The 16,557-nt window shown below is 46.2% G+C and overlaps 1 protein-coding gene across 2 annotated transcripts in view; it reads right to left on the reverse strand.

Annotated features, from left to right (window-relative positions):
* Nucleotides 1-12,677, reverse strand: part of IGF2BP1 (insulin like growth factor 2 mRNA binding protein 1) — a 39,046-nt gene extending 26,369 nt beyond the window's left edge. For both annotated transcript variants that reach the window (XM_022557967.2, XM_022557965.2), the window contains exons 1-2: nt 11,647-12,677; nt 10,411-10,471 (exon numbers count right to left, since the gene is read on the reverse strand). In XM_022557967.2, coding sequence (XP_022413675.1) covers nt 10,411-10,471; nt 11,647-11,821 — 236 coding nt within the window. In that variant the 5' untranslated portion in view covers nt 11,822-12,677. The remainder of the gene's footprint in view (nt 1-10,410; nt 10,472-11,646) is intronic.
* Between the last annotated feature and the right edge of the window lie 3,880 nt (nt 12,678-16,557).

The raw sequence follows: 16,557 nt of genomic DNA on the forward strand, positions 1-16,557 counted from the left end.
AGTTCCTGAGGTTGTGTGCCTCTCATTGTAGTCTCTTAGCCTCTGCTGTCCCACAGCTTTTCCTGGATCTAAAGTGAAAACACTGGAGGGCAGGAATTTTATCTTGCACCTCTTTTGTGCAGCTCCTCCTTCCTATGTCTCCCTTCCCTGCCCTGAAAAAGACCCAATAATGCTAAATAAAAACCCAATAAATAATCAAATGTTTAATTCAGGAGAGGGGTCAGGCAAAGACCCCCATTTTATACAGAATGAGGAGGTGGCCACCATGTAAGAAACAAAATTGGTGATCTTTAAATATGGCCAGAGGGAGGTGGGAATGGGGTGTTACTGTTTACTGGGTACAGTTTCAATCTTGCAAGATGAAAAGAGTTCTAGAGACGAACAGAGAGGATGGTGCACACCACTGTGAATGTTCTTAATACACCCGACCTGTACACTTAAAAATGGTAAATTTTATGTTATGTATATTTTACTATGTAAAATTATTTTAATTATTTCATATTAATTTTAATTTTTAATATAAAAATTTAATTTTAGATTTAGGTGGGGTTTTTTTTGGCTGTGACATTCAGCTTAGCAAAATAAAGAATAAAAAAATAAAAAAGGATAGAGGTGGAAACCTAAAAGCTCCTGGAGAAAAATGATCTGATAAATTGTATTTCTTTGCCATCTCCACTCTAAAGACCAAGGTCTTTTGTTTGTTCTTCATTATATTTCTATAACCTGGCAGAGGGCATGTCAGTAGCAGACTCTGGGGCTTCTCTGGTGGCACAGTGGTTAAGAATCCGCCTGCCAATACAGGGGACACAGGTTCTAGCCCTGGTCAGGGAAGATCCCACATGCTGCGGAGCAACTAAGCCCGTGCGCCACAACTACTGAGCCCACGTGCCACAAGTACTGAAGCCCTTGCGCCTAGAGCCCGTGCTCCGCAAAAAGAGAGGCCACCGCAATGAGAAGCCCGGGCACCACAACAAAGAGTAGTCCCCGCTCGCTGCAACTAGAGAAAGCCCGCCCACAGCAACGAAGACCCAACACAGCCAAAAATAAATAAATAAATACATTTATTAAAAATAAATAGTAGACTCTGAATAGATAAAAATAAGTGGGTGCATGCATATATGTGTGAATGAATGCATGATTAGAAGTACCAAGCTTTGGAGCAATATGCAAGCTATCAAATGTCTATACCATGTTAAATATTTTCTTACATGATTTAGTTGTAAATATATATTTTTAAAATTAACACCCCACTCCATCTCCAAAAAATGGCTAATGACTGACTGGCAAGAACCCCACACACCCAGGCTAAAGTGGCTGACCATGTGATGTTCTGAAGAGGAGAACAAAGGAACGAACTTGGGCCTAGACAGGCATCATTCCTCTTCTAGTTAGAAGTGTAGGGAATTCCCTGGCGGTCCAGTGGTTAGAACTCTGCACTTCCAATGCAAGGGGCAGGGGTTCGATCCCTGGTCGGGGAACTAAGCTCCCCCATGCTGTAAGGCATGCCCCCCACCCCCGCAAAAAAAAAAAAAGAAAAAAAGTTTAAAGGAAACTACTCAAGATGGTCAGGGGCAAGGGTGGGAAAGTGAAAGAAAGATGATCCGAGAGATCTGTGAGGTTATGAGGTTCGTGAAGATCATTTTATTCCACCTCTTGCCTCCCACAGCTTATTCTGGACAGATATCACTCCACCCTATTCTAAAAAGTCAGCAGAAGCGGCTTTGAATCAAACGGTAATAAACGTTGGGAGGAAACCTCTCTATATAAAATAACTTCAGTCAGCTAGATTTTCCCTTCTACATTAAATAAAAGGTTGCTGGAGTGGACACTCTAGAAAAGTGAAGAGATTGTTCTTCTTAACCCTGCCGTCTCCGCAGCCAACATCCTATTTACATCTCATCCTCGCTCAGAACACACTGGCTGCAGCCACCAACAGCCACGTCTGTGAAGGATCATCTTTGCCCTTTAATTTAGGGTTCTGTCTCCAAATCCTGCCAAAGCAACTGCTCTCTATTACAGTTGGACTTCTGCTCCCAAGCAACTTAGAGACCTGGAGGAGGAAGTGGCATAAATACGTCTAACTCTGAATAGATAGCCTCACCAAGCTTACTCCACCCAACAGCCCCACTCCAGTTCCTCTCTCCCCCCATTTTCTCCTCCTCAGAGTACCTGATGCAAAGGTGACAAGCCCGAAGCAATCCCAAATGCCACTCCAGAAAAGAGGCAACACACATCATTCCGCATAAACTAATTGTAAAACCCTTTATAGTAACTGAATAAAGTCACAAGCCTGTTAAATGGCCTAAAACCACATCCGGATTGGAAGCCCTTCTCCCCACCCGACTAGGAGAAGATTCAACCTTCATTCCCTGGACTGAGATGTGGAAAGGGGCTATAAGTCTGTGGGTTTGTGAGTTTGTACCTTTGGGGCAGGGAGGGCTGAAAAAAGCAAGTGGACATCAAAGTGGGTCCTGAGCACCCCTTTGGGGACTGTTTCCAGACCAGGTAGAGAAACTGAGACCACTGTGGCTTTGCTATCTAAGAGGCACGGGAAGGGGAGCCATGTATGCCGTCACTTCCTCCGCATCCAAGGGTCCCCAACTCCTGAATGCCTACTTTGTTAGCTTAAGCAAGAAGGGAACTTCAAGACAAACATGCCCATCTCCTACCAGATAGGGAAAGCTGCCCATTTCTTCTTCCTCAGACCCCCAAAAGGACTTACACAGTCCCCTTCATCCTGAATTCTTACACCACCTCATCTGCAGAATTAGGATAGTTCTCCTCTCATCAAAGTCCTACCCTACATGCACTTTTGACAGGAGCACCAAAAGTGTGAAATTTCAGCGAGGAACCTGGCCCAGGTTGAGGGCATCAACATTGCAATGCATGCTCCATTCTCCTAAGAGGATGGTTAAGAGACAGTGGTAGGGTCCACATCTAGGGGCTCTTGAGGGTTGCCCTGATGAGCTTCATCTCCTTCTCTCCTTCTGGCCTTTCCTTTCAGCACACAGGTGATCAAAAGCATCCTGCACACAAATCCCCTTCAATATGCCTATCCATCATCGTTCCACATAAAATACACGCCATATTCACAGAAGTGTACCTGAACACCATACCTGTTGCCTTAGATATATGGCCAAGCTGTTACACACAGTCCAAAGACAGGAGGCACAGGTCCACATGGGAAACAAATAATAGCTAATGTGTAATAGCACCAGCTTACAGTTAAGGCAATGACGGCTCAAGGAGGTTAAGTAACTTTTCCAGTTTCCCAGTCATTGCCTGACTCCAAAACTCTTGTTTTTGAGCACTGAGCTCTCCTGGAGAGACCTTTCCTCCACACTCCTGTAGGATTGAGTGAGGAACCTAGGGTAGGTCATGAGACTCTGACCTAATAATAGAGCTTCCTCCCTCCTTGAGCCTCAAGAATTCTGAAAATTATTCCTGTCCTCCCTGCTCCTGTTGCCAAAGAACTCAGACTCCACAAACAACCTTTACACAAAACAATTTTTTAAAAAATTTCTAAATTCTCCGATTTCTCCTCTTAAAGATTCTTACTATATCCAATCAACTAAACTATCCAATCACACCTCACTTAGACTTAACATTTTCCATTTCAGGTGGCCAAAACATCTGGATGAAGGACTAATTTTTTAACTGAAACTAACGCAAAATGAATAAAAATTGAAGCCTTCCTTAACCCACTTTTCCTAAGGAAACGGTGAAAGGATTGACTGGAATCCACAAAACAGATACATTGGAGAGGGAAAGAGAAAATGAAGAGAGATCCTCCACTTCTCCCGTCTCCACAACCTTCCCCCTAAACTATGGCCAAAATTCCCACCCATCCTGATGGGTCACTTATATGCCTTTAGCCACCAAAATGCTACTTGTCTAATAATCAGACTTGTCCTAGGGGTGTTGAAAATATCTGGACAATCCAGTCAAAAATTCTTTTACTCATCCAGCTGCTTGCTCTGTATTTCATACAAAAGCAGTTTACTGGTGGGCTCGCCATGCTCTCTGCTCTCTGCCACACGACCAGAACATCAAATCCTGGAAGCCTGGACTTCTGCACTAGGACTGCATTTCTGGTGGTGTTTGTTCTGTATACAGTTACATTTCAGTGTTTCGCAATCAGGTTTTCTCCAACTATATTAAAATGATGAGGTCCAGACCTACTTTTCTCCTGTGATTTACCCATAATCAACACACGTTTTATTTCAGCAGTCTGCGTTTAGGGTGAAAGCTTGTTCCAGCCTGTTGTTCCTTCATTCCATGACTATTTATTGCAAACCTACTGGCTGCGAAGGAGAAGCAGGTCTTACAAAGCGGGCTCTGCTTGTTCAATACTAGGATGACCCCTTGGACCCACTAAAAAGTACAGAGCCCCCTTTGAACAAACTCAAGTTCTTCTACTAGAATGCAGTTAACAAACTGGGGACTGGACATCTCCCTGCTGGCGATACGCCCTTGAAACGGTTTGTGTTGTCACAGGCACTCTCCTGGTTGATCATTTTCTAGCTAAATCAAACTTTTATCAATAACCGAAAAAGCATACATTTTGATTCCACGTTTTTTGAGGAGAGACCTTTTCTTATTTGTTTTGACAGACATTTAAAAAGGTGTGGACTGGGCCCAGGTGGAAATGGTATTATGCAAATTTGACATTAACATGGAGTCAAACACTGGCTGAGACCCTGAGAAAGATCTTCAAAGCCTCACCAGTGGCCAAATGGAAGACCTGTTGTCAATCTTTTACAACATAAATAAAACCCATCATAGAACCTCTGGTTACTATTACTCCCTTTGTTATTGTTTCAGTCAGCCTTTGGAACATGGGGACACACAGTCCATCTACTGAAGATTACAGATTATGCGACGCTGTTAACTCTCCAAGGTTCTATGCCCCATGGCCAAGGGGCCTCAGCTCCTGGGAGAGGGCAACAGTTAACATGGACTTCCATTTTCTCTCCACCTCTCCATCCTCTTACTTTCCCCTGACCTGCTCTTTTCCTCCCTCCCCTGACTCTTCACTCCACAATCACCCTCCAGCCTTTCTTTAGCTTTTGCCTTAGAATGTAAAGGGCTTGAGACAGCGCGGGCGCTGGAAGGTCTGCACCGCGGGGCCTGGGACCTCTCCCAGTGGGGAAGGCTGGGGAAGCCGCGGCGAGGTTTGGGATCTGGGGGCTCCCAGGACGAAGGCGAGGCTGTGGGCCGGCGCGCCGCAGCCAGGGGTCTCGGGACCCTGGGAAAGGAAGCCCTCGTCGGAGACCCAGGCCTGCGGATGTTCCCGGGCAGGGGCTGGTTCAAAGGCAGGCGAGGGCCCCTGCGCGGAGCGGGCAGAGATTGCGAGGCCGGGGCTGGGCTTGGTCTGCGGCAGGCGGGGAAGGGCAGCGGGGCCGGCGCGGGCTCTCCAGGAAGCGCCTCCAGCGCCGCCGCGACTTTCTCTGTTTTTTGAAAAAGCGAAGGGAAGGCAGGCAACTCCGAAAGCAAAAATCGCCTTGCCCTGGGCTGAATCTACCACCCGTCTTCCAAACCTGGTGTCTGCGACCCCCTCTCCCGTGGGTCGCTGTGCGCCTCTAGACGCTCCTCTTTAAAAGGGAAGCGGGCAATCCACCCCAACCCCCATCTCCCTCCCTCTCCCTCTCCCTCTCCCTCTCCCTCTCCCTCTCTCTCTCTCTCTCTCTCTCTCTCTCTCTCTCTCTCTCTCTCTCTCTCTCTCTCTCTCCCCCTCTCCCTCTCTCTCTCCCACTCTCTCTCTCCCTCTCTCTCTCTCTCTCTCTCCCTCTCCCTCTCCCTCTCTCTCTCTCTTTTTTTCTCCCCGTCTGGAATTTCCAACCCAGGACTAACTCGTCTGATTTTTCCAGTCTCCCCTGCTTTTTTCCTCCTCCTCTTTTCTCTCCCAAACACTCCCATCCCAAAATCTAAGCTGCACTTTCTGGAAGGCATTAGCCACATTTTAAGAATCTTTTAAGAGGATGGGGAGCGAACAAGACTGAATTTAAATTCTAACAGCTGCTAAAATGTCTGTTCTTCAAACGCCTTTGCTTCATACATTTATTCTAATAACAACATCATCAACACTACCACCCCCCACACACACACGAAAATCAACACAGGTACAACCAATACATATCTCTTCAACACAAAAACCCTTAGACTTCTACAAATAGCACTTAGGTCTCCCTCTTTTCACTTAACTAAAATTTTAATGTTTTAAAATTTTATACTCACTAGCCAATCTCAATGGTATCTTTGTCAACTGGCTGTTACACATTATAGAATAAATAAGCTCAAAAAATAAGCCTTAAAAGTACCCAAACACAAAATATGATTCAAATGACATATATTAAGGTAATTTTAAAAGATTAGAAGCTCTGGACCTTTGAATCAAGATTCTTCCAATGGGAATGTCATGTATTTTGTCTCTAAAACATAATTACAAGAAAGAATGTTTTGCTCTTGTTCCAGCAAAATCTATGCCATTAAAACACTTTACATTTGAAACAGCTAACTATACTTTGAATAAATTAGTGATGGGAATTACAATTCTTCCCCCCCTTTACTCAAAAGTTCTCCATCTGGGAAACCACTGGAGTAAAATTTCATCTTTCTACTTTGGGTTAGAAAATAAAGTGTTCTGGAAACCTACAACTCTTCCAAAGGACAGTCATATACCACTGTCTTTAGGGAAGTCACCTTGAAATACTGGGCACTAAATAACAAGTTAAAGATTTCTCTAGCAGTGAAAAAAACTTAATTTATGAATTTGTAAACATTTATTTTCTAGGTGAAAATTAAAATGGGCAAAGTGAATTGATTTCCACCCTTCCTCCAAACAGCGCAGAAAAATTAAGAATCAACTTATTTAAAACTCAAAAACTTGATATTAGTAAGAAAACCTTTTACTAAAAGTGTCACAAACCGTTTCTACATTAAACTTACTAGTTGATTATCTGGTCAGACGTATCTTTCAACCATAACCACTAAGGCAAAAGTGCCTGCAAGTACTCCCACCCTAGTACTTGTCCTCCTTTATAGTTGTTTTTTAAAGACATTCCCTTGTTTCTTAACAACCCCCATAATTAATTTTCAGCCCATAAGAACAATTTTCCTTAAAGGCAAACCCATTTCTGAAGGCAAAATTTTTGTCTGTTTTGAAAACATTTAGTGATCCAATTATTTCTTCAGAGTCTCCGCAAATCACTTAAAAATATTTTTGCCACTTACGAGACATCCCTTTGCAGAGACTTTTAAAGCAACTAACTTCAGAAAATTAAACCATAAAATCAGAATTAAGTTTGAATACCTTCTCTTCTGAGAGTTCTCACACTTATAGGGCTAGGAGACCAATTTTTGTGTGCTTTTTGATATTTAGAAATTTAAGGGAAAGTGGTATTAGCCCACCTCATTTTAAGTCAGAGAAAACAACCATTAATCTGCCTAAGGAAATCAAGGTCTTTAACTTGAACACATTTCACCTAGAGAAATGCAGCACATCTCTTCACTTCTCTTCTTAACAGCAACAACTTTTATTTTGATGACACCAGTGGACAGGAGGTATGCTATCTTTAGGCCACATTCCTCTAGAAAAAGGCACACACAGTGGCAAATGAAACAAAAATTTAATTCCCTTTTAAGGAATTTTCTCCCCAAATACCCAAGCCTCACTAACATGATACCCCTCTACCTTAACTACTCAAGTGTCTTAAAAACAAACAAACAAACAAAAAAAAAAACATACAAATCCTTTCCACAACTGTCTTTAAAATGCTTTTGGTTTTCCTCCTTTGTCCTAATACTTGACAGTGAATATATACAAATTCTCAACAATAAGCTGAAACTCTTGACCAAAATTCCAACACTGACTAAGAGGGTATTTGGGAAGGTGATCTCAAGAGAAATTTAACGCCACCCATTTTAAAAATTCAACTTAATGTTTTCAGTTTTTCAACTTAAAGTTCAGTCTCTTGAGTTCTTAAAAAGGAATAAATTATATTTAGCAAATAGATACAAGGTTAAAATAAAATATATTAATACTTCAAAATCAGTTAGAGTTAACTGCTAAAAAATATTTTATCATTTTCTTGGTAACCCCCCTCTTAAAAAAAAAAAAAAAAAGAGGAACATTTAGGTTGCCAGGTTTTTATGAATCTCTTAGAAATGTTTAAAAAGTCATAATTCATTTGGAACTGAGTACATCAAGAAGAGTTCTCTATTTTAAACAGTAAAAACAATATATATATATACACACACAAAATATATATATGCACCATTGTTCATTTTGCTTAAAATATATTAGTCATAATTAATTAACTAGTTCCGGTTCTATACATCATGAGACTGAAAAAGCCAGGAACAAACCAACTGAAGAAATACTTTCAGACAGACTAAAAACACATACCACAACATGCTTCCTCAAAGAACACAAAATGATAGAGAGCAAACTGACTTCATGAAAACAAACTTTCTTTTTTTAAATCCTAAAACTTCAAAAATTGATTCATTCTAGAAAAATGAAGTGCCTTGCCACCACTCAGAAAAAAATAAAACACAACTGACTCAATGTTTGTGCTCAAAAATTATTTCAGGAAGGGGGGGAGAATACACAAAAGATTGAATATGGGTGTGGAAGGGAAGATTTTGTGCCCACTCCTCACAAACCCCACCCCTTCCCAACTCAAAGGAGCCCTCAGTAATACATTTTGGAGAGAACAAGAAGGAGCCTAAAAATGGCTTTAAAGCAAGCAGATGGCTTAGGGGAAAAGATCCATAAACACTGTGCACCATGAAAATTAAAATATAAATGTTTTGGGTTCCATTTCATCACATTTTGCTATTTTCTTGCTTATCACTTTATTCCCTTTAAAATTTAAACCATCCTTTAGAGCAAAAGAAAAAAATTCCATATATTTCAGAATTCCAGTTATTCTGGTTATTGTCCATCAACATGTTTCAAACACTTAGCTTTCAGGTCAAATATCCACTATCTTCTCAGTAGATCTACTGATGTCAGTGTACATAGTTCTCTCATTCCCATCTCCAGGAAATGCTTCCAAATAATAAATAAGACTTTTTTTCTTTCTTCTGATTTTATTGTCTCTTTACTCCTAACTCTAATTGCCTTTCCAGTAACAGAGTATTTCAAGCACTTGAGGTTACATCACAAGCTCTATAAACATAGTTACAAGCCATATTGATCATCTATAGAAACAATAGTTCCAAGTTACTTAAATATCTCAAGCTAAACCACGAACAGATTTTTCTCACATTAAACTTTCTAGACTCTCTTAACTGCCTTCAGAAAAACACAGCCACCCACCTGCACCTTCCCACCCAGAAAAGGCCAGGAACTATTCTAAAATGTAGCAAGTTTCCAGTTGAAATGAGGGGAGAAAGCGAGGAGAAGATCAAAGACTTACTGGAGGCTGCAACATGAGAGAAAACTCTGCACTGTCAACATGTTTAAAGTCAGGTCTGAGAAAGCAGAAAGACTGCCCTTATACTTTCCAGCCAGAGTTCAATGAAAGATCTGAACCATGAATCAGCTTTGGGGATAACATGATAAGAGTTACCCCCTTTGGTGAAGTGAGGATAGGAAGGTATTGGAACACACTCTCTCTCTCTCTCTCTCTCTCTCACACACACACACACACACACACACACACACACACACACCATTCATCCAGGGAGTTCTAGACCCTCCAAAGAGCCCCAGCTCACAGCCTGAACACAAAGCTCTCACCCCAGATGGTCGGTCCCCTTGCAACAATGGACTGAAGGAGTGGGGGTGGGGGGCTCGAAAGGATAGTACAGCCAAAGCATATTTGCAAAATCCAGTTGGGAGGGGAGGATGTGTGATGGGAGGGACTAGAGATAGGTATCTGTGAAAAAATAATGTCTTTGCCTGTTGCAGAAATATAAATAAAGCACAGAATTCTTTGGGGGGCAGGAATTCATTCCACTTCCCCTAGGGAGTCAAAGGGGACCCCCTCCCAATCCACTTAAGAATTATAGTGAGGGAACGAGGGGAAAAACAGTCCTGCTAGAAACTTGCTGAATGTCCATGAGTCTCAACTCTCTAAAGATTTTTAGCTTCCCCACAAAAATGGTCCCACACACCTTGAACAAACTCCACAAGGTTCCTCCTCTATTGGTTTTTCTCGCTTTTACTTCTCCAAGTAACATCTCCTAGCCCACCCCAGCCTCAGCTTTTTCTTTTTTTACAAGCTGTAAACCACCCATTACAAGATCTTAGCCAATCTTCCCTCCCTGCCCCCAACATCCGGAGTTGGGGGTGGGAAGGCCAGTAATGGGTTTCTTCCACTGGAGACACTATGGACCCCTGAACACAGCCTCTCAGCGCCCCCAGGCTGGCCCCCTCCCCAGAGAAGAGCTCTTTCCTACCTTTGTTTTTTGGGGACGGAGTGTTCAATCTCTAGGCGTTTTCCTTGCAGCTCCACTTTCCCTAAAGATTAAATTGAAAAAGACAACATGAGAGCTTGGACGGGGGGGGGGGCAAAAGGAAGGAGAAATCAGAGTAATTCAGGAGTTACTGGGATTTGAGATCTTCCTAGGAATCCAGGTAGTGGGTTCCGCAGCCGGATGCGAAAAGGTCGCCTGGGGAATGGTGGACTCTCTATATTCATTACCGTGTTTTCTGAATTTTTGTTTCGTTCTCTCACTGAGGTAGCCGAGTAGTGGACGGCTCTGGGAGCCGGATCTGGGGGAGGTGCGAGGGCGTCCGTCCGTGTGGGCCGGCTGCCTTTACGGCTCCCAGATGTGGGGAGAAGGGACCGAGAAAGGGCTCCCCGTTTCTCCCAAAGTCTGTGGCGGGGGGTGGGGGTGGGGCTGCAGAATGAAACTTTATTTTCCTGTCGAACCAGGGAGAAGGGCTTCGGGCGGCGGGGTGGTCACCTGTCGGGGCCGGCCGGGAGGCGAGGTCCGGGGGAGCGGACTGGGCCCCGCGGGGAGGGTCCCCGGCGGCCGCCGCGCGCGCCTCTCGGCCCAGCCTGGGCGTCTCGGGAAGCAGCATGGCGACCCGCCGCCGCCGCCGCCGCCGCGCCACCCCGCTCACGCCCCACTTTCAAATCAAAATGGCTCAAGCCCCGGGCCCTGGGCGGTAGGCGGGACCCCGCTCCTCTCAGGTCAGGCCCAAAGGCTGCCGTCCCCACGGAAACCCTGGAGGTCGGGGGCGGAGCGGGGACCCCTTCCCAGCCCGGAAAGGCCTACGGCGGAGGAAGGCGAGGGGGTGCGCACGGGGTGGGGGCGTCCAGCCTCGGACACCGAGGGACTGACGTAGGGCGCCCAGACTGAGTTCGCCTCGGTGGCGAGCCCCCCCCAACTCCTGCCAACAGGGGCTCCCGCCCCGTCGGTTGGGGGCTAGGAGGATCACCTCACTAAAGCCTCCAGCTCTTCATCTCGGGCTAAGAGGAAGGGGCAAGGAAAGACGGATATTTCCGCGCGAGGGGCCAGCGAGGGGACGCAGGGGGCGTCGGAGAAGGTGGATGGGCGTCGGTACCGAGGCCAAGCCCCGCAGGCCGGGGGCAGAGAGGAGTTGGCGGGCAAGGAAATAAGAGGAGCAGGTCCCCGTTGTTCAGGCATTTCGCGGTGCTTTTTCCGGGGAGGTGGGTGCACTCTTACCGGAGAAAGTTTCGATGGCCTTCATCGCCCAGTGCTCGTCGGGGCAGTCCACGAAGGCATAGCCGGACTTGACCAAGAACTGGCCGCTGTAGGAGATCTTGTGCTCCGCAAACACTTTCTCCAAGTCCGCGGGGGTCACGCTCTCGTTGAGATTGCCGATGTACAGCTTGTTCATGGTGGCGGTCTCGGGCAGGACGCAGTCCTGTGCAAGGCCGAGCGGGCGGGCGCGGGCGGCAAGCCTCCTAGGCCGAGGCGGGAGGCGGCGGCAGCAGACGCAAACTTTCTTTGCACCCCACCCCTGAAGTTGTCCGGAGCCGAGGAGGGGAAGGCGGCCGGAGGGCGCGCAGAGGTCGCGGGAGAGTTCGGGGAGGCCCGGGAGAAGTGCCCGCGGCGCGCTGGGAGGCGGACGACGCGGCGCGGCTCCTTCCTTTCTGTCCGAAACCCCTCCAAGCGGGCTGGTGTGTCACGTTTCTCCGCGGCCGCCCTGGCGCCGCCTCTAAATAAAATCGACTTGAAAAAAAAAAATGGAGCGGAAAAAAAAAAAAAAAAAAGGCGAAGCCACGTGGTGAAAGCCCCCACCCACCCTGCAGGGGAAGACCCCCGACGCCTCTGGGCCCTTGGGCCCTCCAACCCGGCCCAGCCCACCAAACTCCCGGCCGGGGGGGGGGGGGAAGGTGCCTCTTAACTCACCCCCCGGATAAGTTGGGCTGGTGGGGGCCGTTTTCCCGAAGCTCTACTTGCCCCCTCCCCCTTGCAAGAATCTGGCCCCTAGGGATGCGCCCCGCCCCCCACCCATCCCCCTACCCGGGCCCTAGCTGGGGGGAGAGTGGTCCGGCCCAGAATCTCCCACCTCTTAATGGGTTGGATAAAATGTGCGGTTATTTTTTATTCGAGTGGCCGGGAGTGGGGGGAGTTTGCCCACCCTACCCCAGCTAACTGCTAGCGACTGACAGGCGGGGGACGGCCGAGAGAGACAAAGAGAAGCCGAGGACTTTGGGGTCTTCAAGAGGGGGTCGCGCGAGCCGGTGATTTCAAAAGAAAAGCGCTATTCCCCTAGATCTTTAAGTGGGGGGGGGGGTCTCGGCCTTCCCAGCCCCAGCGCTAGGAGAATCCCTCGCCTCGGGGGATACAGGATCGAGGGGCCCTGCGAGCGCGGGACTGGGAAGCTGGAAACACGGGGGATCGTGGCTGGAAACCAGGGATCCACAGGAAATCATGTTTCGGGATTCCCCCGGGCTTCATACCGGGGGTTCGGCTGTCGAACTATAACGTCTCGTGGTCCTGGGGGAAAGCGCGGATCCGGCCCAAGATGACCCCGAGAGAGAGGGAGGGGTGGAGAGAAGGAAGAGGAGTGGTCGCGTGAGCGGACCCGGGCTAACCAAAGGGGGAGGTCTCAGGCAGGGAGTGACAGGGTGGAGATCTAAATGATCCCTTTCTCCCTCCCTGACGCGGGGGCAGACAGGTGGAGTACCCTACCCCCGTCCCACCCGCGACAGCGACGGCAGCTTTCCCAGCGTTGGGTTCGGGTCTCGGAACTTTGTTTGGGGTGCGGGATTTGGATCCCGGCGGGAAGGCGGGAGAGGCGCCGAGGGCCGGGGGCCGAGCTCTAAGCCCCGCCCACGTCCCCAGGTCAGGCCCGCAGGGGGAGGGGGTAATTTCCGCTCGGCGCTCGGGGAAGCGAGGGGCGGGAGCTGTGCTCGGAGGAGGGGGCGGCGGCCCCTCCCCCGCCCGCCTGGGGAGGGGGAAGCGGATCCGCCCTGGTCCCTTCCCTCGCCTTTGACCAACTCGTTCCGGATCTTCTAGCCCCGGGAACCCGAGGGACGGACCCGACTGGGCAAGGGGCGAGACGTGGGCGGTCGCACCCTGTCTCGGCGGTGGGGGAGGGGGCAGTTGGCCGCGCGTTTCGGAGTCCCGGCTACGCTACGCAGAGCCGGGCGTGCGGTCCACGAGCACCCGGGATCCCAGGCAGAGGGACGAGCGAGGCCAACGAGTTTCTAGCGGCGGGGGCTGGGATGGCGCCAGCGGGTGGTGGAGAGCGCGGCCAGGGGACACCGGAGCCCCCTTACCCAGCGAACCAGGGAAAGGGGCGGGGGTGGACCCCCAGTCATACCAGAGTCTCCTCGAACTGGGCGGAAGCTGGGGTTTTGCTCTGGGTTCTAAGGGAGGGAGAAATAATTCTGTCGCGGGCACGCGTGCTGCGAGGGCAGGTGAGGAAGGGGGTCACTCTCCCTTTCCCGGTCCCCGACCCCATTGTCTCAGTCGCCTGCGGCCCGGGCCGACTCCGCAACACGTGTTGGCTGCACCGATATGAATGCCTTAGATTTTTTTTTTTTCTTGTTATTATTTTGTGTTTGCAGAGTCAGTGAGCCGATTCCGACTTCGGCGCACAGCCCTTCTGGCAGAAGATTTTCTACCGTTCAAAAGTCAGGAGTTAACTGCACGCTCCACCTTTGTCCCCCTCCCCGTTTTCCCCGCGCGCTGAAAAGAAATGGGGCTTGGGGGTGGGGGTGGGGGAGGGCTTCCAACTCGGTTTCTCCATCTCCACCACCTTAAAAACCCACCCTCCAAGTCCGCGTTTTGTTCTTGCCAGCCACGTGTTTGTCGGATTTTTACTTTTGTGATATTTTTTCTTTCCATGGGTCTGCAGAAATTAAAATGCCATAAGCCATCAGTTGCTGAGCAGACAAAAAATGTTTTCTCTCCAAGAAGGTGGGCGATATCTCTCTTCCACCCCCCACACCTCCTCCGACTCTACCCCGTTTCTAACTCTTAATATTCAGTCAGCTCTTGACCATAAACAATTTTAAACAAACCAACGAGCTGGAAACTGCCTGCCACATAGTAGGTATTCAAGAAGTAATTTCTTAAGTGAAAAGCAAGCTAATACAAATGTTCTTTGTACTAGAGCAAAGAACATTCGGAGGAAAATTAAGAGGCCAGGGGAAAAAAAAAATTATCTTGGCGAGAATGTGTGGGTCTGTTGCCCGGGGACTCTTCTTGGTGCTGTGTGTGTACTTTTGAAAGGGCTAAAAGATGGTCTCAGAAAGGCTGTTGTGTTCCTTGGCCTTTCCCTATATAGGAACCCCGATCTCCTGAAACCTTTTCTGTTATATCTGGGAACAAGGAAGAGGGTACTTGGGAGGGCATTCCAGTTCCCAGAAACTTTAAGTGCTGTTTGCTTCATTTAATTTAAATCTTTAAGAATTAATAGAAGCACCTCTCAGGTTTTCTCCCTGGGGAGCATGTCCACTACTCTCTCTTTATTCCTAAAACAAAAGCAAGTTACACCCCACAAAAATCTTCATTCAGATCTCTAGACGTCTGTAAAATGCAGCCCACCTTTTCTTATCCTAAATTCAAAGGGAAACAAATTTAAGTTAATAATTGAAATCGGTTCACTTTTATGTTGATTTTTTCCATTTAAAAATAGAAGTCTAAATGTTAGCTGAAATTACTCAGTTTCTTTAATGTTTTAAAATGACAGAGGAAAAAATATAAATGTATTAAATTAAAAATTTACCAACTACTGATAAATTGAAACTGATTAGTTCTTTTTAAAAATCAGCTGTTCACTGAATTCTAATCCTCCCCCCACCCCCACCAAGAGCTTCTGTGTATAGTCAGAGGCTGCAAGAACACAAGAGAGAGGAGGCAGCTGGGGCTGAGATGCAGACCCTTTTAGCCCCCAAATCAGTTTTGCCTCAGTGACCTGGCTATTTTAGGCTGAGGTTGGGGAGACTGAATGATGTTGATTGGTGCTTCATCTCTCCCCTCTGAGTGAGTCCAGCTCTAAAATTAACCTGAGAGAAGGGTTATTTCTTGTCAAGACTCACATTCCCAGGTTAGGGATAGGAATGGGATGACTTGGGATTCCATAATTTATCATCATTCTTTTCTTTGGCTTTTTAAAAATTAAAGACAACTACTCAACATTTATTTGTTAATATTTTTTTTTTCTACACAACTTCTTTGGGAAAATTTACTCTTTAGTGCAGAGTTCAACTTAGTTTGTGAGAGTTAAAAATATAGCTGCAGGATAAATTGTTTTCTTTAAGAATAATGATTTTTAAAAGTATTATCATTATACTTCTTGTTGTTCTCCTCCCCCCTTCCTCCTTCTCTGTTTTTTCCTGGAGAACTGTTTGGTCTAGTTACATAATTCAATTCTCTGAATTCAGAAACACTGAAACTTGACTCCATTTTAAAGATGGGATTCTGATCCATTTTCCTTCAGTGTGAACATACAAATACATGCAGAGAGAAAAAAAATTAAGAGAATAAAACAACTTAAAAATTTTAAATATAAAGTAAAAAAAACAATGTCTACCATTGTCATACAAAATTAATTTTAGTATTTCTTTTCAGTTGTTTTCCATTTGTAATAGTTTTATATTTTGTCATCTTATTTGTATATCTTGATTTTTTACTTGCTGTTGTGCCATAAGTATTTTCCCATGCTGCCTCCAAGTTTTGATAATGATCATTTTTAGCCAGCATGTGTAAGTTAATCATTATTCTTAGATATATGTTACATCAATTTTTTTTAACTTTTGTTAGTGCTGAATAGGTATTTGAGGGCATATAACTTTTTCCTCTTTTAGATTAGCTCCTTTGGATAAATCCCCAAAATATATATTGCATTTTAAATCTAACAGTTATCAATGACTTTCTATTTTAAAAGGTTCACATGTTTTACAAAAAAGACACACACACAAACTGGAAAGCAGTTAGGAGGAAAATACATTAAAATATAATTTTTCCATTTTTTGTTTTCTAATGAATCATAATCAATATTGAAATAAACTTACGGTTTCTATGAAATATAGAAAAAGAAAATTTCACGTTTACTGACATATGGCCACTTTGACTTCAAAGTGTTTGAAAGAATTTGTCTTTTGTTTGCTTGGTTTT

The sequence above is a fragment of the Delphinapterus leucas genome, chromosome 19, assembly GCF_059928025.1.
Source record: "Delphinapterus leucas isolate spDelLeu-1000000601 "Yukka" chromosome 19, BTC_Dleu_Yukka2, whole genome shotgun sequence".
Classification (NCBI taxonomy): domain Eukaryota; kingdom Metazoa; phylum Chordata; class Mammalia; order Artiodactyla; family Monodontidae; genus Delphinapterus; species Delphinapterus leucas.